This window comes from Tigriopus californicus, chromosome 12 (genome assembly GCF_007210705.1).
Source record: "Tigriopus californicus strain San Diego chromosome 12, Tcal_SD_v2.1, whole genome shotgun sequence".
In the NCBI taxonomy this organism is placed as follows: Eukaryota; Metazoa; Arthropoda; class Copepoda; order Harpacticoida; family Harpacticidae; genus Tigriopus; species Tigriopus californicus.
The window spans coordinates 5,971,680-5,993,666 of record NC_081451.1 but is presented as its reverse complement, the minus strand read 5'-3'; the positions used below and the strand labels follow the sequence as shown (position 1 = coordinate 5,993,666).

Below are 21,987 nucleotides of genomic sequence, written 5' to 3'. Positions count from 1 at the left end.
TCTTCGAAATTTGTTCAAAACTAAAGATGCCTACTTTGACGTCATTAGCGCAAAATCCCTGTGCGACAATTTGGTACCAATAAATTATTCGAATCGGGAAACTAAACCTATACAAGTCATCATAGTCAAAGCCATACGCTTGAACGCAAGTGCAAATCAATATTCGAGCATTTATTCTTGTAATTCACATATGGGATACCAAAGTTCTTCAAACGACAATTCATGCTTGGATCTTCGAGCCTTTTTGTTCTGTTTGGCTCGCTTCGCTTCGGCTTTGGCCAATCGTTCCTCGAAGATTTTTCGGTTCATTTCACCATGCGTTCCGGTCAGAATGGCCTTGGTCTCGTGATCTAAAGCTGCAAACACGTCGGGAGGAATCTCCTGGCCAATGTGAGTGGCCACATGCTGCCTCCAGTTTGATCTTAAAGTCGAGAGAAAATGGTTGCTGAATTGGGTGCCTGATACAATTGTTTGCCATCAACCCTTCATGAGACGATTTTAAACTGAGATTGATATCTGTAGATGCTTGTACATCCAGGTTTTATCCAAATCACAATAATCCATACATGAAATGATATCAAATTATCCGCACTTACTTTTGTCGCTGATCGTTCTTGTGGCACACCATACACTTGAATATCTTAGTGGTGCTGTCATGGACCTTCATGTGTCGAGTGAGGGCGCTTCTCTCGGAGAGTCGTTTTTTGCAATTTGGGCAAATGACCGGGGGCTGATTCACCCGTTGCTGTTGCTGGCCCACTTCCGCAGGGACTTGGGCGGGACCTCCTTGGTCATTTCCGTCATTGATGTTATTCAAGGGAGACATGGTTATGCGAGCTCGGGTTCCTTACAGTATCAATGATAGGATGATAATAATGCAGACTCACCAATCTCGCCTTATATAGGGGCTCTGTTATTCCATTCAAGGTGAGCAAGCTGGCCGACCCAGCTACAGCTTACTCCCTTGAACCACGTTGAGCTTGTCAACTTAGCCTCCGTTCACAAATCGCTGATCGTCTTTTATTGTGAGCGCTCTCAATTCTACGCGGGCTTTTTTTGCCGCGCTTTCCACCAATCCATCATTTTACAATTCTGTGCAAGAGAGATATGATATGTTTATCGTTCGAATTGATGATAGGATCAAAAATACCTCATCCAATATTTTATTGATTCACAATTCCATTCTGTATAATCGCCGAAGTGATCCGCTAATGATGTCACTTGATTGCGAAATTCTTAGTGTTGAAACCTCAGACTTTTTCACATTTTCAATTTATATGTACTCCCCCTTACGAAAACCTTTTTAACCCTTACAAACTACTAGGGCTTTGTTTTTGCTGGGGCCTTTAACATAGATTTTTCAAAAAAGTGTTCTAGGACGGCAAATCTTGTTGACTTCAGCTTAAATTTGCAACCCTGCCTATTGGTATCTTTGCCAACCAGAATAACCCTGACCACAAGCTCATGATTCTATCATATCTTTACAAAAAATAACCCATCTTCGTAGTGCCACTGGGCTTAAAAACATGAAAAAGCGAAGAAATGCGATGCCACATGTAAACGCGAACACAATTCCTGACTATCCTGCCGGATTATTGGCAAACTATAAAAGTCAGGAATTCCCAAAGCCTTGACCTTTAATTGGACAAAGACATTCCAAATATGCATGAAAAAGAAATGAATGGATGAAACTCGAACTATAAAAATGTCCTAAAGGCAAGCAAAAGTTCAATCCAAACCCGTCAGATGAAACCGACAAAGGTGCTCAGCATTTGCAAAAATGTAATATAAGCATAGCCACAGCGAGTTCTTGGCAAAATTGCTTTAACATCAATGTTAGATGGTCGTGAGCCGGTTTCTGACTAGATTTATTGAGCTAAAGCACAGGATACATATATGTGGAATTGGATGGACTATGTATGGAGAGTATAAATGGGAGCGAGCACGAGTCAGGAGGACATAACAATCAACTCCGGCAATTCCAATCGAATATGGAAAGGTGCCAAACACATTTTAGGACATGGTAACAACAGCAGACCAATTGCAAGATAAACATCCGGCAATTTGGAAACTCGCGGAAAGAAGAAGTAGCAACAACGTACAATTACTTTTCTACTACTGCTTATCATTTACCAGACTCTGGCTTGCTTGAGCATTTCGTAAAAGGTGGATGTAGGCCTCACGGAACCTCTATTTCTTCTTCTCTTTGTCGGGTCGTACATTCGATGATACATCTGCACAGCTGGAAGAACATTTGCCAAAATACACGTGTTTGGTTACTTGAACCGCCAAAATAAGAAAAAGATGTGCAAAATATTATCCACGGGATTAAAAACGTCCAGATATTTACTTTTTGAGAAAATGGCCAAAATACTTTTAAAAAAATATTTTTTATTGAAATCAAATAGTTTTTACCTGCTCTACTTATCATTAACCAAATTCTGGATTGCTTGAGCATTTTGTAAAAGGTTGATGTAAACCTCACGGAAACTCTATTTTATCTTCTGCGCAACAACGTGGAAGGAAAATTGCCAAAAAAGCCCTAGGTATGGTTGGAACTAGAAATATGGCCAACATTGATAATAATATCATTGTATTATGTGTAGCTGTTGCCAGAATGTAATTCCCTGCAGATTGAGTAAAAGAGGCGGCTGTTTTCTTAATATTCTCCTCAAGTTGTGAAAGCGGATGGATAAATGTACGACCCAGATCAAATAAGCGATGAAAAGAATCGTGTAGTTTTATCTTGCTTTTAATTAATGCAAAAGAATGTGTTAGTACGGACTCGTACCTAACTTTCTTTCAATTTCAGTGTAGTGCATACTTTGAAAAGTGCCAAATTCTTAACCTAAGACAATAACCTGCATTATCATTAAAAAGATTGCAAGAGCGTTCCATCCAGTTCTGAGAAAAAGTTCGTACTCGCCATTAATAACGTTTTACTTTCAGCCGAAGTATATCGTCCTATTCGCTTGGGGTGCTAATGTCTGAGGGTGCTTCTCGCCCAGCCAGAGAAAATAGTCATCATATCGTCCATATCCAAACCCAAATTCCGAAAGGCAGTTTCATCTCTAGTATCATGTAGTCTCTCCGTCTGTGGGTGTAGCTGGCGTCTACTGTTTTCCGTGAGGAAATTCAAAACTCTTTCGTGGAGTATATTCCATTTGTAATTGTCAACAATACTTGAGAAGGTGTGAAAAGACTATGTTTAAATTGATGTTGAGATCCTTGGTGGACGAATCCCTACTAAATGTGTTACATTTAGGTAAAAGAAACGTCCTCGTTTTTGGACATTCAACTCACATTGTGCCTCAAACGCTTCCTAACCAAGAAAATGGAACCAAGTTGAGCGATTCGTGCTTTGACGCATGCTTAGTCATAGCCATAACAACTAAGGGCAGACAGAGGTTGCTATTTCCATGACAATTTCAACTAATATTTGGACAGCAAATCTTTTATTGCTTGTTGATTACAACACTTAACTGACGGCAACAATGTAATCGTGTCCCTACGTCGAAATTTAACATTTGTCCGATGATCAAGACCCGCCACTTGCCTTATTCGTAATTGGCCTGTCTTCTCTTCTTCTCCTGCGTCATTAGCCAATCAAACTAAATTTATAGTAACGCCGTTGAATACGATCGTCAAAGAACCCACCCGCTCAAAATCATTTGTGTTTTGCTGCATAACGGCTAGATTTAAACAAGCAAAAACGTTTTCACTTCCTTTTGGGGAAGAAATGGAACTTGCTCTTGGTTGTTGGATGAAAAAATATATTCACACTTATGCCCTGGGTTGGTACATTGGATGGATTGAGCCATCTGGATTTATGTGTAGTCCGAATGGAAATAATTCATTACACATGATGCGTTCCCATGTTCCAATGACAATAACTTGCTTTGAAGTCTTTGGACGGTTTGGAGGCATCTGATGGCTTTGATCCTTCTCTGCAAGGCTCTGACAAGTTTATTCTGAATCTTCACAGGGTTGATGATGTGACCGGAAGTCAATGGACAACGTGTTCTTGACCACCTGGGGCACGTCCATTCCAATGTGGGTCTCCATATGGATCCTCAAGTTGTATCTAAAATGGGAACAAACCAACAGCCGGTCAAAATACAAAATTGAACCCGATATTGGGGAGCTATTCCGGTCCAAATGAATACGAACTTTGAACGGAACTGCTGGCACAGAGTGGACATTGGTGACGTCTCGCCGTGTGAATTCTATCATGGCGATAAATTGAACTTTCGTCATCAAACATCTTGGGACATTTGGGACAAAGTTGGGACAAAAAAGGGATGGAATATTGACAATTACGCGATATGCTTGATAAAGAAGGTTTGAAGAGGATTCAACCTGTCTTTGCACCATTTGCTAGACAAATTGACTAATCAATACCAGCTATACGTCATTACTATTTACTCAAATAAGGAAGGGTCCCCTTGAACTGGAATCTGCTGAAAAAGATTGTAAATCAACATTCACTAAGTAATAGACGGGACTCCGAGGGTTCTTCCTACGAGCTCGTATTGTCCCCACAACAATATCCTCGGGCTCTTCGTCGATCAATATCGGTTCGCCAGGCTCTTCGGGAGAGAAGATCAATCGGTCAACAAGATTATGGAGCTCATCTTCCGACAAAGATCGAGTGGGAGTATCCTGAGCCTCATTTCTGTTGATGACGTGACGCAACAGGTTTTGATGCTTAAGGCTGTGACGCTTCTGGTGAATGGAACAAGGGCCAACGTACCACACTATTCTAACGTTTAATTCCTCCCTTTTAACCATCAACCATATATTTGGCTATTTTTGCCTTCCATATCAAGCAACACATAGATGAAAAGGAATATTACATTATATTATCTTCAAGCACCGGTAATTGAACCTGTTATCCATAAGAAGCAGATTTTTGCCATGTCCATGCAGGCTCCTGATTAGTAGACCTTGAAAAAACACCAGTTGCCCTTTGGCCGAACTTTTTTGTTGGTTCGGAAAAAAATGAGAAAAAATTGGAAAATATAAAAAAATATTTGGTTAACATAAAATCAACATATCTGAGTTGTCTTAAGCAACATAAAAATGACAAAATGTTTATTTCTCCATCCATGCAACCTCTCCTCTCGGAACTTTTTTTTATCTCGGAGCCGGCCAACCAGAGTAAATCCCTTTGTTCTTTTTCGTCTTACTTTTTCCGCTCCGCCTCCCGCTTTGCCATATCGATGTAACAAACATATCGAGTTTGTGACGAAAACCATGGATCAGGGGAGGAGTAATGATACAATACATATATTCGGCTCTCTTTTCAAAGCCGCTCGGCAGAGTTCCACACCACCACAAGTGTTGCTGTGTAAGCTTGATGAGGTTGGCGTGGATGGACATATTGCTTCTTGGACACGGTGCCCAAATCCATTAATCTAGAAAAATGGACGAGGGGAGCAAAATGGTATCTCGTATTGAATACAGCAAGACTGGGGCTATTAGAAGATAGTAAGCAGGAATTGTTTCACGGTTCATTTTTGGGCTTAATTCGTGTTTAAAAAGTTACTATTTTCCAATGGAAGAGAGACTTCCTCAAGCTGTCCCTATTCAGCATATTTTTCAAACCCACCATTTGAAACATCATCCAAGATGTACTTTTAAGTGGCAAATGAAATCAGTTGACATCAGTTATTTGATAGACATAATGCCAGGAAATGTAACTTAAATCCATAATATTTTGGTCACCTTGGGTTGAAAATGATTTATTCTTTACATCATTTCTGGCTCAGTCACAATTGTGAAAGCTCGTTTTTTGATCTCAATGTACCCAAAGCGGTACTTTTTAATTTAGAATTAGAATTCAAGTTCTTTCTAGGTGTGCTTCAAAATTCCTTCAACATTTTAGTTTCTTGTGCCTTTTTGTTCATTTACCGTAAGTTTCTTCTCTGAGCCTAGAAGAATCCATTCAGTAAAAAGTTTAAAATTGGTTTTAGTGAATTTGCGAGCTAGAAGTGCTCCTTCAAAAGGGCCGTTCCACCACCGTTTTTCCTAATTCTCGTAAATGGCTCATTTTGGCACTTTGCCCCCTTTACTCTTAACACACCTTTATAAAGCTAGATGTAGGCAATCAGTAAAACCAACAGGANATCTATTTTGGCATTTCTTCACTCCAAAAAGTGACATTTGACCAATCAAGATGGCCCTCCGCTTGCCTTGATTTAGGATTGGTTGATATTCTCGTCTGTTCCCGAGCCATGGCCAATCAAAATAGATTATTCACGACGTTGTCGTTGTTTTACAGTACGATCGTCAAAGGAGCCGCCCACCCATTAGTTGTCAGAGTATGAATGAACTTTGTGTTTGCTTCCTAATCATTCTAGATCGTGCTAGCCGTAATTGAATGTAGTCAGTCAAGCACCAAATTGGTCATTCCATTTTATTATCACGCGTTCCCATGTTCCAAAGATAATAACTTGCTTTGAAGGCTTTGAATACTTTCGATGCAAGTAGTGGTCTTGATCCTCTTCTTCAAGGCTCGGGCAAGTTTCTTTTGAAACTTTACTGGGTTGATGATATCCGGATCGCCGTCGATAATGCCCCGGAAATCGTGGGGCAAAGTGTACTTGATTTCCTGAGGCACGTCCATCCCAATGTGGGTCTCCATATGGATCCTCAAATTATATCTGAAATGAGAATAAATCAACAAAGTGTCAAAATTGCAAAAAAAGAGATTGAGAGCTCGTTTCAGATGGCAATCCGAATGAACTCACCTTTGAACGTGACTGCTGGGACAGAGCGGGCATTGGTGACGGTTCGACTTGTCGTGGATTTGCAAGTGCCGATAAATGGAGTGTTCGTCTTGAAATTCTTTGAAGCATTTGTAACAAACAACTTTCGGTCTATTTGTCTCTTGGTTGACAATGATTTGGTCTTGATCTGCGAAGGAAAGAGAAGGAATGATGATGCCAATAAGTTTTTCAAAATAGAATCGTTCACGATACGTGAAAAAGGAAGAATTATTTGTTATGATTTTTTTTACTGTTGTGACAATATTTGTCCCCATGTTAACTTCAAAATAATTGGTCATAATGTGTTTCATCCATTTCACGTTTCATACAGTTATAATATTGTCAGCTCAATTTAGAGCTAAAATTGGAGAATCTGCAAATTTTGATTGTCTCTAAAATAAAGATGAAACAAACAGAAAAGCTAGAAGGTTTAGTTGGAAGAATTTGTCCTAAAACTAAAGCTTACCATTTACCACATAGAAAACGGAGCTGTTTGGATACTTCCTTTGAGCTCGTATCGTCCCCTCAACAATGTAATCGGGCACTTCCTCGTTATTGAGAGGTTCCACGGTCTCTTCGGGAAGGGGGGCCATTTGGGCGGCAACCACTGGGTCAGGGACCAATTGTCCAAGCAGATCATGTACTTGATGATCTGACCAGGGTCGAACAGTGGGAACGAGATCATCTTGGGTCACATTTTGATCGTCCAATGTACTCCATGTGCTCAGGTAATTGATGGCAAGTAAGGCTTGCGTCCAGAATTGTGGCGAGTAGAGCAAGGAATGGAGGGTAGGGAATTGCGCCGAGGAAGTCTGATCCGGTTCTTCTCCTTGCTCCCGATCCACGCCTCTTTGCCCATCTGAGTGGGTTTCAGGTTCATTCTGGCGAGTCTTCCAAAATGCCAAGGACGCTGCTCTGGCCTGGTTGATCGGAACAGCAAAAAGGGTTTCAATAAGAGCCATCTTCAGACTATATTCGAAAGGGATGAGAATGAAACTAGAATGAAGGTGGTGACACACTAAAGGAGAGGCCAATGAATCCGATGATTGCTAGGACAACAGGGAGAAATCGTTTTTGTCGAGGTGGCAAATTAAAGTCGATGGAAACACAGGGAGAACTACTTGCTGGATGGTGAAAGGATATTCGTGAAATGAAAAACCTATAGAACACGCTGGCCCTTTTATAGCGTTAGCTTTGGACGGTGAGCTGGTGTAGCCTAAGTAGCCTGGGTAGCCTGCGCGCGTGCTTCACCGGCGCACTTGCATAAGCCAGCCAGCCGACTAGCCTACGTCGAATTCTGCGGCAAAGTAGCTTTAGCCTACTTACTAGCTTTCTTCAAACGACGACGTCAGTTGGAGAATCAGACAAAGACGCGCGAAAATCACGCCACAGACTTTCGTTGACATGTTGACGGTGGTTGGAGATGACAAAAGAGAGAGAGTTTCGATGGTTTGATTGGTCAATCTGAAATGTAACAACAAAAATGATTTCAAGTTTCAAATAATGAATGTGAAAGAACCATTCAAATCTAAAGTATGGTTATATCACAAACTCGTTAGACTAAGATATATCCAATCGAATTGGTTCAAACTTTTGGATGACAAAACGGAACTGAACACTATCTGCACATTTCTGATATTGGTCTCCCACAGAAAATTTAGCACAATGGCAAAGGAACAACAGGGATCAATGTTGACCTACAGTACACTTTCATTCATTGCTTTTCAAATGGGAATTGATCAGGGTCAAAAATGAAATATTTCAAATTCAAAACCTTGCCTTTCAATCTTTCATGTGCAGGGTTGCTTCAAAGTTCGCAGGCGATAGCTTTCAGTACTTGTAAATCCACCGTGGCTCAAATTGGCAAGTTTGATTGGCCTCAAATTTTTGGAGGAAAAGTTACAACCAAAACTTCAAGGGGACCCTAATGAGGAGCCCCCTTTATAACCACACCGAAATTTCCTATCTCTAACCCTTCCATAATAGTAAAGGACAGCCGATTTAAGGACCTACACGTGAACGAATGACGAAAAGACGTCGTTTCTCAGATTATCATTGTGTACCAAAACGATCCAAATGTTGTAAAAGCCGTCCTTCAGCACGTGCCCCACATGAACCAAAATCGGAGACTCGTGATAGTCTTCTCATAAGACGTACACATCAATAGTGAGAAATGATTGACGTTTTGTCGTTTCAAGAATGTTTGCATTTGAAGTTAGTCACCCCAAGACATTTTGTGCTTCGTTTTTTCCTTTCCTCGGCCATTTAGAGATCCTCGCCTCCCTACACCTTTCTTTCCCTGTTGTAGGTTTTGTCCTGAGAGTCAATCTCGCCCTTACTAATCATCATCCCATAGTCAATCTAAAACAAAAAAAATCTTTATTGCGATGAGCAAGTCTCATTGGATATGCATTTTGTCAAACATGATATCATGATACATGTTGGTGATACAGCTTTTATCTATGTCATTTCCGGTCATTCAGCTTATTCATTTTGAAATGTTTTGGTAAGTTTGAAAAATTGGGATATATTAAGCGCTCGTGAGAAAAGTCAAGAATGAAATCAAGGGCCTAGTAATTGAATTCGTGTCAAATGGGTCTCAGATCCTAACCGGTACCAGTCAGATCACATCTATCCATCTGAGGCTCCTAGATGCTCGTTGGAAGTTAAGCTTACCTGCTGATTCGAAGATTCAAGAATGAATGGCATGAATATGATTACAGTCATTAGAGCTGGTTCCATCGTCCGTTTCCGTTTGATTTATGGAAAAGTTTGCCAATATCTTGGTATTTAAATTTTTCACATTTATGGAATGTCATGGGGGGGGGGCATGTGATTCCCGTCGTTGTTGCTTCAATATTCACTCTTCTGGCCTTAATCCTTCGTCCATTCCTGAGCCCTTCCCATTACAATCAACCGTTTTCTGACTGTGATTTGATGAAACCATATTATGATGGAATGCCATCCAGGAACAGAATGTTCTGCATTTCCAACGCAATGAAAATTGCGCTTTTTTTGCAACGGAAATGAGCCAGTAATTTGATGCTCCATGAACCCTGCCTCTAGGAAGGGATCTTGATGCAACGTTGCTGCTCTTGTTGGGAAGACAATATAACATCAACAGCCTAACATCATTTTTTAAGCTTCTATCGCATAAAGACCACTCAAAAAACACCAACAGGATTAGGATAATAGGAAAATTGATAACCGGAACAAGATCATAAGATCAATTGTGAGTTGCTCTAGAAACAGACCCAGATGATTAACTAGAACAAGATCAGTGAATGTTTGTGTTGGTAGCGACCCCAAGCATAAATAAGTGTCCAGTAACCACTGTTGAAGGGCCATGCCCAGCCCATGATCGCTATCCAGGCCTGTCAGATCCAATCCAGGTATTACTCCAGGTGAACTATGTATTATTTGTGTGTGTGTGTTTGGAGAGTAAAACCATAATAATTTGACAACACCAAAGTTGTTCTTTTGAAGTTGTGCCAATGGCCTGCAAGTCTGAGATCGCTTTCGTCTATGTAAATGTTTACCCTAACAAACATACTAATTTATCGTTGCATCCTAAACTAGCCTCTTGTTTATTCCGCTCAATATATCAAAAACTATCAGGATTGAGGTGTTATTTCCGCGCGGGTTGTCCATTCAAACGGCAAACAAACTCCGATCTTGAAGAATGTCTGCCCCTGGGAATTGCCAATTAGGGCCGAGAGTGGCTCAATTGAAAATTCCGAAAGTACTCGTGAGATTCTCACGCGAGTAACTGAGCATTTAAACGAGGGTTTAGCCGACGATGACAATTGGGAGCAGCCGTCTCAGAGTCAACTAAAGGTCGTAGTGAGTGTGTATTGTTTTAATACTGAATGTCGCCCTATCTACGTACGTACAATAAAACCATCGACCCTCTTCATCTCAACCGTAAAACTGCTAACTAATCCACTAATATCAATAATATATAATCTAATAACAATATATCAACTAATAGTTGATTCAGATAATCGTAATTAAGATTCAACGTCTGGACAACTCTTTTAGCTCCTCATTTAAGCTGTGATTAGGCATTGACTTAATATTGAGCAAACTTGGACAACAAATTAATCACTGCTTAGGTCATCATTAGAGGAAGTTTATCTTTGAACAAATTTCAAAAAGAAATCAAAGATTTCTATTTTGATCTCATTTAGGACAACTTGGTACCAAGTAATTATTCAAATTGAGAAACTAAAGCTAACATTAATTTTGACGCAAGCCAAATGCTTGACCGCACAGTGAAAATCATTTTTTTCAGCATTTATTCTCGCCATTCACATATGGGATACCAAAGTTCTTCAAACGACAATTCTTGCTTGGATCTTCGAGCTGTTTTGGCCCTTTTGGCCCTTTTGGCTTCAGCTTTGGCCAATCGTTGCTCAAAGAATCCTCGCTTCATCCGTTCATGTGTTCCGGTCAGAATAGCCTTGGTTTCATGGTCCAAAGCATCGAAAACGTAAGGAGGGATCTCCTGGCCGATGTGCGTGGCCACATGTTGCCTCCAGTTTGATCTAAAAGTCGAGAGAAAATGGTTGCTGAACTGGGTGCCTGACGATTCTAAAATGAGATATCTATCGGTATCCCACATTCGATGGCTGTGCATCCAGGTTTTATGTAAATCACAATAATACATACATGAAATGATATCAAATTATCCCCACTTACTTTTTGGAAGGTTTATCGGAGAAGCGGGAAATGATGAAGGCGGCTACGTTCAGTACAAGGATGATGGCTCGATTCTATATTGTTATTGAGAGAACAGCTGAGTAAAGTGGACAGGTGTTACGTCATAAAGGGCGGGAGATACAAACTACTCTACATCTCCCCTTGAAAAATAAAACCCCGGGGCCGGGAAAAACGAACACGTGAAACATGATTAAGATATTGATGTCTCATGGGAGGCGGAAGGAGACACGTTTTCTTTGGAGACGGGCAGACCTACGAGGCCGGGCAGGGACCGAGGTAGGAATCATGGCGGGTGACAGTGGTGCGGGCGCCCCAGAAGGCGCGGCTGGCGCAGGGCGAAGGTGGCGGCGGTTCCGCGGACACGCCTGCCTCTGTTAAAACTTTGTAGGAACGCCCATTAGGCATGACCTCAATGACGGTCCCAGAGCCGAAACTCCACGATTTTTCCGTGGCATCCTGCACATGAACCCGCTGACCGACCTGGAGGGGCTTAAGGGCGCGGCCAGGGCACTCTTAATCATCTGGTCACGGTAGGTAGCGGCTGCCTTAGCGAAAGCCTGGCGGTCGAACTCCACGACTTGGCGTGCAGAGGGCAGCCGGACCGGACCCGCCGAGGAGTGAAAGGCGTCCGCAGGGGAGAAGCCGTCCACCCTGGGGCGCAGCGCCACTCCAACAGGCGTCCCGAAACTTGGCATTGTAGGCTCCTCCCAACTTTGTGAGCAGATGTTTCACAGCCTTGACCCCTGACTCTGCCAGCCCGTTGCTGGCAGGATGGTAAGGTGAGGATGTGACGTGGCGTACGCCATTGTCCGTGCAGAGAGAGGTGAAGGGCGTGCGAAACTGGGGACCGTTGTCGGATTTGATGGTAGTAGGGAGGCCAAACAGGGAGAACCATGCGGAGAGAGCGGCCCAAAACCGCGTCGGTGGACGTGGAAGACAATCTCTCAACAAATGGGAAGCCAGAGACACGGTCAACCATGACCACGAACGTGGATCCCTTCAGGTCAAAGAGATCAACAGCCAACGACTCCATTGGGAAACTGGCCGCCTCCGGGATCACTGGCTCTGCCTCCTGGGATGGCAGAACCGCCACACACGCAGGCAGGACGCGCCACCCTGTTTCTAATATCGTTGCGGAGTGTCGGCCAAACATAGAGTTGAGTAGCTAACTCACACGTCTTGTTGATGCCTGAGTGGGAGGTGTGGAGGAGCTCAATGATAGTTGGTCGGGCGGGGCGGGGTACAAGAAGGCGTTCGCCCATGAGGATGAGGTTACCTTCAACCCGGAGCTCACTGTAGATGCTCGCGTAGGCGGAGAGGTCAGAGGGCAAGTCGTCTCCAGCCTTAAGAGCGCGAACCAGTAACCGGTACTCGTCGTCCATATTGGCAACAATTACGCGGAGAGCAGGGTCATCGGTGGAGATCGCAGCACACAGGGCAAGTTCCTGGTCCATCATGGTAGAGGGACCAAAGACGGGATACCGGCTCAGGGCGTCGGCAATCAGATGTCTCTTGCCGGGGGACCAGGCCACAGAGAACCTGAACTGAGACAAGTTCTCCCCTCAGTCGCTGCAAAACGGGGATTGTTGATGGCTGCAAGGGGGCGCTTGAACACCCCCAGGAGAGGGCGGTGGTCAGTTGTGATTGTGAATCCAGGGTGGCCTCGGAGGAAAAATCCGCACTTCTCCACTGCCCCCCACACAGCGGTTAACTCTAGTTCCACAACGGCGTAGTTCTTCTGAGCCGGAGAAAGGAGTGCAGCTCCCGCACTGGATTAAGCGTGGCCGCCCATCCTTCTCCCGTTGAACTAAGGCATACCCAAGCCCGTGCAGGTTTGACGCGTCGGTCAACAGTTCGGTTGGGAGCAACGGGTCAAAAGGTTTGACCACGTGACTGGAGGTGAGGATAGCCTTTGCTTTCTTGAACTCCTCCTCATGTGCCTCCAGCCACAACCACGCCGCCTTTGCCTTCAAGAGCTCCCTCATCTTTGCCGTGGCATGAGCAAAGTCGGGGAGAAAAGAGGCCAGTTGGTTGCTTAGACCAAGGAACGAACGCAAGTCCGTGAGGTTGGCGGGGAGGGGAAGGCAGAAAGGGCTTCCACCTTGGCGGGGTCGGGGCGTCAAACCGGCAGTGGAGACAATGAAGCCGCAAACGACCCGTTCACCAATTCAAGCTTGACAAGGCTTAGGGTGATCCCCTTCTTGAAACAGATGTCAAAGACAACCTGCAGGCGGGTGAGTAGCTCGTCGTAGGACGTCGCCTGCAGTAGCATGTCGTCCACAATTTTGACATCCACCCCTTCCTTATGCAATCAGCCATCGCTGAATCCGTCCGGAACGTGAACGCATCTCCGGACCCCTTCCAGCCCATGGCGCCACCAGGGGCGGTATTTGCCATCGGGGAGGAGGAAAGTGCAAAGTTTGCTGGCTTCCTCCGAAAGGGGAACTTGGTAGTACCCATGTACTGCATCAAGCTTGGCAAAGACCCTGGCGTTCTGGGGAAATTTGGCGCATCAGGTCTGGTACGGAGCTGAAGGGGTGGACTGGGCGGTCGTGGCGTCATTCAGGCGGCGGTAGTCAATTACCAAGCGCACCTTGCCATTGGGCTTAGGGACAAAGTGTGCGGGTGAGACCCACGGGGTCGGATCTGTCTCCCGGACCATGACCCTCGAGGCCATGAGCTCAGAGATGAGTTGGGAGGCTGGTTCCTTGTAGTGTAAAGGACCTGACGAGCTGTCGTTACATGAAGAGGCTTTACAGAGGAGGAACAAGACAATAAACGGTTAAAAGATTTATTGTTCTCGCTTTTCATGGGGATATTCAGGGGGCCACCCTTCTGAGCTTGCCCGCCGCGTCCGCCGAGCGTGATGCCCAACACGCCACGCTTCGCCTCGGCGCGGATCATGCCCGCCAGTTTGGGTTCGGCCTTGAGACGGGTGATGGCATCCACAACGGGCCTTCTCTGTGGCAGCAGAGAGTTTCTGCTCCTTCTTCTTGGCGTAATTGAGGTCGAGCCCTGCCTCTGCTTCCGAGGCCACCCTGGATTCACAATCACAACTGACCACCGCCCTCTCCTGGGGGTGTTCAAGCGCCCCCTTGCAGCCATCAACAATCCCCGTGTGCAGCGACTGAGGGAGAACTTGTCTCAGTTCAGGTTCTCGTGGGCCTGGTCCCCGGCAAGAGACATCTGATTGCCGACGCCCTGAGCCGGTATCCCGTCTTTGGTCCTCTACCATGATGGACCAGGAACTTGCCCTGTGTGTTGCGATCTCCACCGATGACCCTGCTCTCCGCGTAAGTGTTGCCAAGTATGGACGACGAGTACCGTTACTGGTTCGCGCTCTTAAGGCTGGAGACGACTTGCCCTCTGACCTCTCCGCCTACGCGAGCATCTTACAGTGAGCTCGGGTTGAAGTAACCTCATCCTCATGGCGAACGCCTTCTTGTACCCCGCCCCGCACCGACCACTATCATTGAGCTCCTCCACACCTCCCATCAGGCATCAACAAGACGTGTGAGTTAGCTACTCAACTCATGGTTGGCCGACACTCCGCAACAATATAGAAAAGGGTGGCGTCCTGCCCTGCGGTGTGGTTCTGCCATCCAGGAGGCAGAGCCAGTGATCCCGATCTCTCTCCTTTCTGTTAAACAGAGTTTCAATGATTTGATTGGTCGATCTGAATGGTAACAGGCAAAATGATTATAAGTTTCAGATAATGAATGTGAAATAACCATTCAAATCTAACATATTGTTATATCACGAAATTTTTAGACTAAGATGTCTGAAGAACGAGTCAAACAGTACTAGAAGTCTGACAAGTCAATGGAAGACCAGAAGAAGTCGAGCTCTAGAGACTCGGCAAACTTAAGAATTTCGCAATGCCTTAAAATCTGTCTTACGGAACCCCCAAGATTTATTTCTCGTACTTGTTTTGGGTTTTGGGTTGTACATGGGTCGAACATTCGCCTACACAACTTTTTATACTGTGAAATTCTTGAGCTTGACAAGTCATACCTCCTTCCCACTCCCACCCACCCTCGCCCTCGCCCTCCGCCTCGCCTTTTCGATCGCACATAACTTGATACCTTCTTGAATCAGCGCACCATTGGCGGCAGAATTTTGAACCTTCAATTCCGTTCCAAAACACCGAGTTTAAATGCGTCCCAGTCCACCCAACAAACTCGTTTTTCTCAATGTTTGTGCTTTAAAGGTTAGTTTTAATGTTGAAGTTGCAACTGATTTGATTTAGTGCCCTGTATTTAGATGAGTAGACAGTGAGTCAACGCCCATAGCGGTTAAATTTTGAACCTTCAATTCCGTTCCAAAACAATGAGTTTATGTGGGTCCCAGATGCAAACAAAACACATTTACTTAAAAGTATGTGGTTCTACAAGCTAAATATGGTTTTAGCTACCCTTCAGGCACCCGTAAACGTACTTTGAACATTTTAACATCACTTTTTGAGCCACTTTCTTCATTTTCTGTTGAAAAATACATATTTTTTTAAATCTGGTGCTGCTGTGATTGCAGATAATGATGCCCGAAGAGTAAATTAAGCCTTAGAACTGACCTCTCAGGCAAAAAGATTTACAAAAATGTGTTTGATTTGGATCTGGAACCCATGTAAACTCATTGTTTGGAACGGAATTGAAGGTTTGCAATACGAATGGTGCGCTGACCTCACGTTCGCTAATTAGATAATGTTTGACTTAAGTTCAAGTTCTTCGCCATGGTGCGCTGACACTCGCTGTCGTTCTCTTCTAATACAGGGCACTAGTTCGAGTCAACTAGAGACTAAAGTAAGAGGATGGTCTAACCAATTTAATCTACAGAGAATCCACCGAGGTTGCGTGCACCCCTTTATCGAATGTTCCGTACTCCTTCGTAAATATCATGTGAAGATTAAAAGGTCAGACATAGCCGATAATAACCTTTAACTTTAATAGGGTTCAGGATTACATTCCTTGTACCGGTTAGAGAGTCAATGAAGCAATAATGAAAAATAGAAATTGCGTTTTATGGCATGTTTTGAGTAGTTTATTTAGCAATCGACCGTGCCTCATCCCAATTTCGTTTGGGCTGTCTGACGTTGCAAATAAGGGTCCGGATTCTCTTCCTCGAATAAAACTTGGCGGATCCGGCAAGCCCTTACATTCGGGTTTGATAAAGATTTTATATCTAAAACTAGGACAAGTCTTAAAAAATGCTCTGTTTGACCTTGATTCGGTTTGTACTCATGCACATCCAGATTTTGTGCACGCACATCTTTTAGTAAACGTTACATCAAAGAATTTACTCATGATTCTCCACTTGATACTCTTCCCCCACATTAACGTACTCTTTGGAAAGACGCAAAAAGCACATGAAAACATTGGAACAAATTGTTATAATCCGCAATTAAAACGACCAAAGAGACAAATAATATTGGAGAAAAAAAACCGTCGAAATGCTGAACAGACAAACATGTTAAGGAAGAGGAAGCTTAAAAAGAGAGAACATTTAATCAGAAGAGATGGCCTCGTTGGATGTGCTGGGTGATGCTTTGGAAGAGCGACCTGCTGGCTTGGCTGTTTTTACCGGGAAAAAACTCGACTTTGAGGCTCATGAATACGTTTTCGACTTAGTCGAGGGAACGAAGAGAGATTGACGTTCGTAGTGTTGAGGATACTGGCAAAACGCATCGGAAATTTTCCATCAGAGTCCTCTTTTCTCGAAGGTCATATCATCGGACGTCAACATGACTTCAATTTCTTCCACTTTTTCCTTGACTTTTGAACAATCACCGAGAAACTTTGACATCTTCTAAAAGAATACCAAAAAAAGGATTTCAGAAAATGTACAAAAGTTTTTACTTCATCAAGAAGAGCTTGCGCATGGTTCACTCTTTAAATCATATTCAAGTGTGAGTATACAGTGACAAAACAAGGATGGCGTCTAAATTCAGAGCTTAACTTGCTAATAGGTGTTTTTCAAGTACACCCACAAGCCGTTTTATGATACATTTTGATGTAAGTTATTGCAAGGGATATTTTTGGTTTGAGCAATTAAGTTAATCATTAGAAGAAGTTTTACCTGACGACTTAAACGTGCTTAAGTAAATAAATTTGGCCCTCAGCTGTCTATACCCGGACCATCTGAATTGGGAAAGATAAGTAACTAGTCTGGTAGTTTGCACCCCGTAACAAAATGGAATAACAGTTTTTGTAAGTTCTGTCACCGAATTTGTGAATAAGCCTGCAACTTACCAAGTCAATGCTTTCGTCAACGCTGGTAACTTGAATTGGTTGATCATTCTCGTTGGTCAAGAGGTTGCAGACGTCAGAACCTATTGCTTCGGTATTCCTTTCCCGAGTGCCATCTTGCTGTACTTTGTTTGGTTCCAATGAAGTTAAATGTGCACGTGCTTGCACAAGTTTCTATGAAGAAAAGTAAAAAGGAAGTTTTTAATCCCTGCTAATGTGATCAACAAAATCAACCAAAGATTCAGGTTGTATACCTGTAAGGCATATCTTCGCAGATACAAGTGTATTGGGCACACATCTGGGCGTTGCTTGCAGCTTCACAGCGAAACCTGGCACAACTCAGAATTTGCACGGAAAACGATTTTTCTTCATCAAAGTAGCTTGTTTCTCGCCATTGGGGGTCTTCTTGCTTGATGACTTTGACAGATCTGTCATCAATTCGTTCGAGTGAGTATCGGCCATTCATCTTCAGACGGATATCCTTGTTCAGATCAGACTGAATCTTGGATTGGCCAACACCCCGGATCCCCTCTTTTTGCAACGAGATCTTTCCGACGAAGATCTTGTTTACATGCTTTCAGCCCAATGAAAAAGCGTGGCAATGTTTTATACTGGTTTTAACACCCCTTTTGATGGTTCGGTGGTACGCTCAATATGTAGGTGTGAGATGGTCCACGTGGAGGTTCCGTCATGGGTGCTTTCCTCTGGCCCATAGTTCGTTACAAAGTATTGCCACGTACTTTCTTCAGAAGCTTCCTAAACGAGAATATGAACTGCATTTAACACACTTCCATTTTCACCGAGGAGCAGATAACATGCTGATACATTTGATCATGGCGTCAACTACTGTTTGAATTGTCTCTTAAATTAGATCATTTCATTTTCTACAATGTTGGATTCAACGAGATCAACAGTTGCAGTTATCATTGTTATCACATTTGTACCATTCAAGCAATGGACACGAAAGCTCTCATTAAAAATATAGAGGAAATTGATGAATGTTTGAAATTGGAGTTTGATTTTGATAAAGCAAATAATTGCGTGGTTAAATAACAATATATCTCTTTTTCTAAAACTTGAATCAAACACTTGTCCAAGTCTGACTTAAATCCTGTTACTGGATCAACTCCTACATTTGCCCTACGAATATTTGAAGGCAGCAAATTGAACAATGAAGGAGCCCGAGAAAGAAAGAGAGTTGGACTTCATTGTTTTAACTAGCCTGGATTCTCGAGGGCTTGAAGGTACTCTCAAAACGCACATTAAGCCTCTACGGTCACTACAATTGACCCTAAATCCTGGGTTGGGACAAAGCTCATGAATGCTTTTGAAAACGTACAATATCAGATACCTTTCGTACCTTCTCTGTGTATTGTACAATCCCAACCTTCTAACCTCTTTCCTAATACGAGAGAGCTCTCTCATATCTTCAATGTCCTAGTAAAACATCTTTGACCTTGCTCGAGCTTTTGCAAACCTGTTGAACTAATTGGGAGCCCAAATGGGTGAGGCATATCAAGATGCGGCTGAACAATCGACTTGTACAAAGTTAGCATCTATTACTATCTCTCTGGACTTAAATGTGCGATATATCAACCACAATGTTTGAAAAGCCTTACCAACTTTCAACTGGATATGCTCATCGAACTTTCCATTATCTTGGAGGACTACACCCTAGATCTTTCATAGATGAGACCTGCCTCATGCCCTTACCTTCATCATCTAATAGTGAGTGTCTAATGGCGTCGACCCCAAGGTCATTGAGCGGAATTTCATTCCATTCAGTGCCATGTTTACTCGCAGCAACCCAGGAGTAGATTTGGCTTAGGACCTCTTCCAGACAACCGAATTCTGACCTTTCCTACCAACTACTGATTCCTTTTTGTTCTTTTAAAGAGCTTACCTATTTGATTGAATGTGCCAGCATGTTTTGAGTAAAAAGGACCAACCTCGGCCAAATGCCGAAGACCTTTAATGTCTTGTAACATCTCCGGGTTTTTAATCCTCTTGGTCCAGTTCTTTTCGAGGTGCCAATGGCAAACACTCCAAAAGCACATTTGGGTTGATCACCTCTCTCCAGGAGTTACGAATGTGCGGCTGGTGTCGCTGAGAAGTGTTTTGACATTCATACAAGCTGTTGGGGCGATACGTTGGAGGATCTTTCAGCGCAACGGAAAAAACCACCTGGTTCTCATTTTCGACCAAGCCTGAAAGACAGGGCTTCCCTCTCCACGACAATCTGAAAATAAAATAAGGAGCAGAAAAGAAATAACTGCATTCATACAAGAACACCCTCAACTTTAAGTACATGTAAGTTAAAAGCTTACGATCATTCTTTGATTCAGATTATTTTCCTGCATTGTTTACCGCTTTTGAAGACCTTTTTAGGCTTTACTTCATAGTAGGACAATTATCTCTGATTATCATGATCATCATTATCACATCAAACTCAATCCAGGGCAAACAATTGAAAACAAACTGGTCTTACCAAAAATCATTGATTGAGATCAAGATGAATTTGGCTGCATTCGTTGCATGAGTTCCATCGATTGAAATGGCAGTAGGATGATCATGGAAACGCTTGATCATTTCTGGGCTGGCGTAAGTCAGGAGAAAATATCCAAATGTTTCGGTAATTTTAGCTTCGACGTCTCCCGGAGTTTAATGACATGACAAACTTCCGCCCAAAGTTGAAACCGCGAAAAACCTTCGTCGCTCATCAATGATAACACATTTTTGACTTCAGAAGCATTTCGTTCGTAACCTATGAAGTGAAGCACTGGTTTATGGTAATTCATATCGTTTTTGCATGAAAAGGGATACTTACTCTCCAAGTTGCAGGACTTTTTAATGCGATGAACATCGGCGTAAGTGACAGGTTTGCTATCCTTGTTCATATATATACTTGACAAATATTTGTCAATAACAACATCTGAACGAATCCCGGATTTGAGGAGCTCCATAGTTTCATTTTTCATCACTTTTGAGAGGCGTATGTTCTTTCGTTCAAAGGCATGTGAATGCTTAAGGCAACCATAAACAAGAACTTGTTGTTTAGCAGTGTCACACCAATCTGATTGTGATCATTTAACATCATCTTAAGGTTGAATGTGATCCTAAAGCAAAAAAAGATTTACCTCGGATACGTATCAACTTTGTGAAGGGATGTTTAATGTTTCGCAAATAATTGGTTGAATGTATTAAACGTACTTGGCAGGGCAATTGCAATTTTTTTCCGTGTTTTGGTGCCGGGTCGTTTGCTCTGGATATTTTGGGTACAATGCAAGACCGTAGGTTTTAGGTGCCTGCGATGCCTTTGGAACCGTTGACGGCAGTGAACGAAAAATATCGGTCCAATTCATTCTTTGTTCGCCATTCAAGAGCATCGTCCATGGTATTGAATTGAAGTCGAATTGGTTCATGCTCATGTTCAAAGGAACAAACCCCGCCCTAAAAATATTTAGTTATTTCTTTAATATGTAATAATATGTAAGGGTAAGGACGTCGATTGAAATAGCTTTCTACGAATTCCCATTTAAATTCGGAATTCATGAAGGCTTATGCCATTTACAAGAACCTGATTATTGCGATTGATTCTGATTAGTATTTCAAAAATAGTTCAGACACTATTTTTGGACAAGTTTCCTTTACGTACTTTTGGATGTGTCGATAAACAATTTCGCATTCGCGTGAAAACAATGGATTGACAATGGCCATGAAATTTGGTTGCTTCATTTCTGAATTAAAAATGCATTTGAAGCTTGGCCTTTTTGATGAAAGCGGAATACGTAGCATTTCAATGAGATGTATGAAAGATTTGCTTCGGAAGAACATACAATCCATGCCTTTTTGTTCATTGCTTATATGTTTGCCTATGTATGTTGGGGAATCGATCATTGGCACATATTCATCGGAATGCACAATTAAAAATTGCTATTCCTGTAAACTAGGTACAAAATGACTGATTGTGGCTTATTTCAGAACGGGGAGTACTTGGACAATTGATAATGAATCGACCAATACTTTAGCATGTCATTCCAAGACTCCACGAAAACAAGCCGCATGGCCTATGGCGATCTTAGGACCATCCAATTCAAGTTTATATAACTACAAACGGTCCTGAAATGTATATACATACATGTATTACATGGTTTCACAACCAAAATTAATTTTCTTTACATAACCGATTACGCCTTTTTACCATCTTACCAGTTTGACATTTCTTTAATTTAAAAGCACAAAAGCTTCTGTTG

At 42.8% G+C, this 21,987-nt stretch overlaps 2 protein-coding genes across 2 annotated transcripts; both read right to left on the bottom strand.

Moving 5' to 3' along the window:
- Positions 1–170: 170 nt before the first annotated feature.
- Positions 171–868, bottom strand: LOC131891661 (uncharacterized). Its single transcript, XM_059241291.1, has 2 exons — positions 597–868; positions 171–421 (listed from the first exon to the last, which is right to left on the bottom strand). The coding sequence occupies exons 1-2, from the start codon at positions 824–826 to the stop codon at positions 172–174; spliced, it is 480 nt and encodes a 159-aa protein (XP_059097274.1). The 5' UTR covers positions 827–868; the 3' UTR covers position 171.
- Positions 869–3,966: 3,098 nt separating this feature from the next.
- On the bottom strand, positions 3,967–7,895 carry LOC131892217 (uncharacterized). Its single transcript, XM_059242002.1, has 4 exons — positions 7,237–7,895; positions 6,753–6,918; positions 6,429–6,665; positions 3,967–4,084 (listed from the first exon to the last, which is right to left on the bottom strand). The coding sequence occupies exons 1-4, from the start codon at positions 7,730–7,732 to the stop codon at positions 3,967–3,969; spliced, it is 1,017 nt and encodes a 338-aa protein (XP_059097985.1). The 5' UTR covers positions 7,733–7,895.
- Between the last annotated feature and the right edge of the window lie 14,092 nt (positions 7,896–21,987).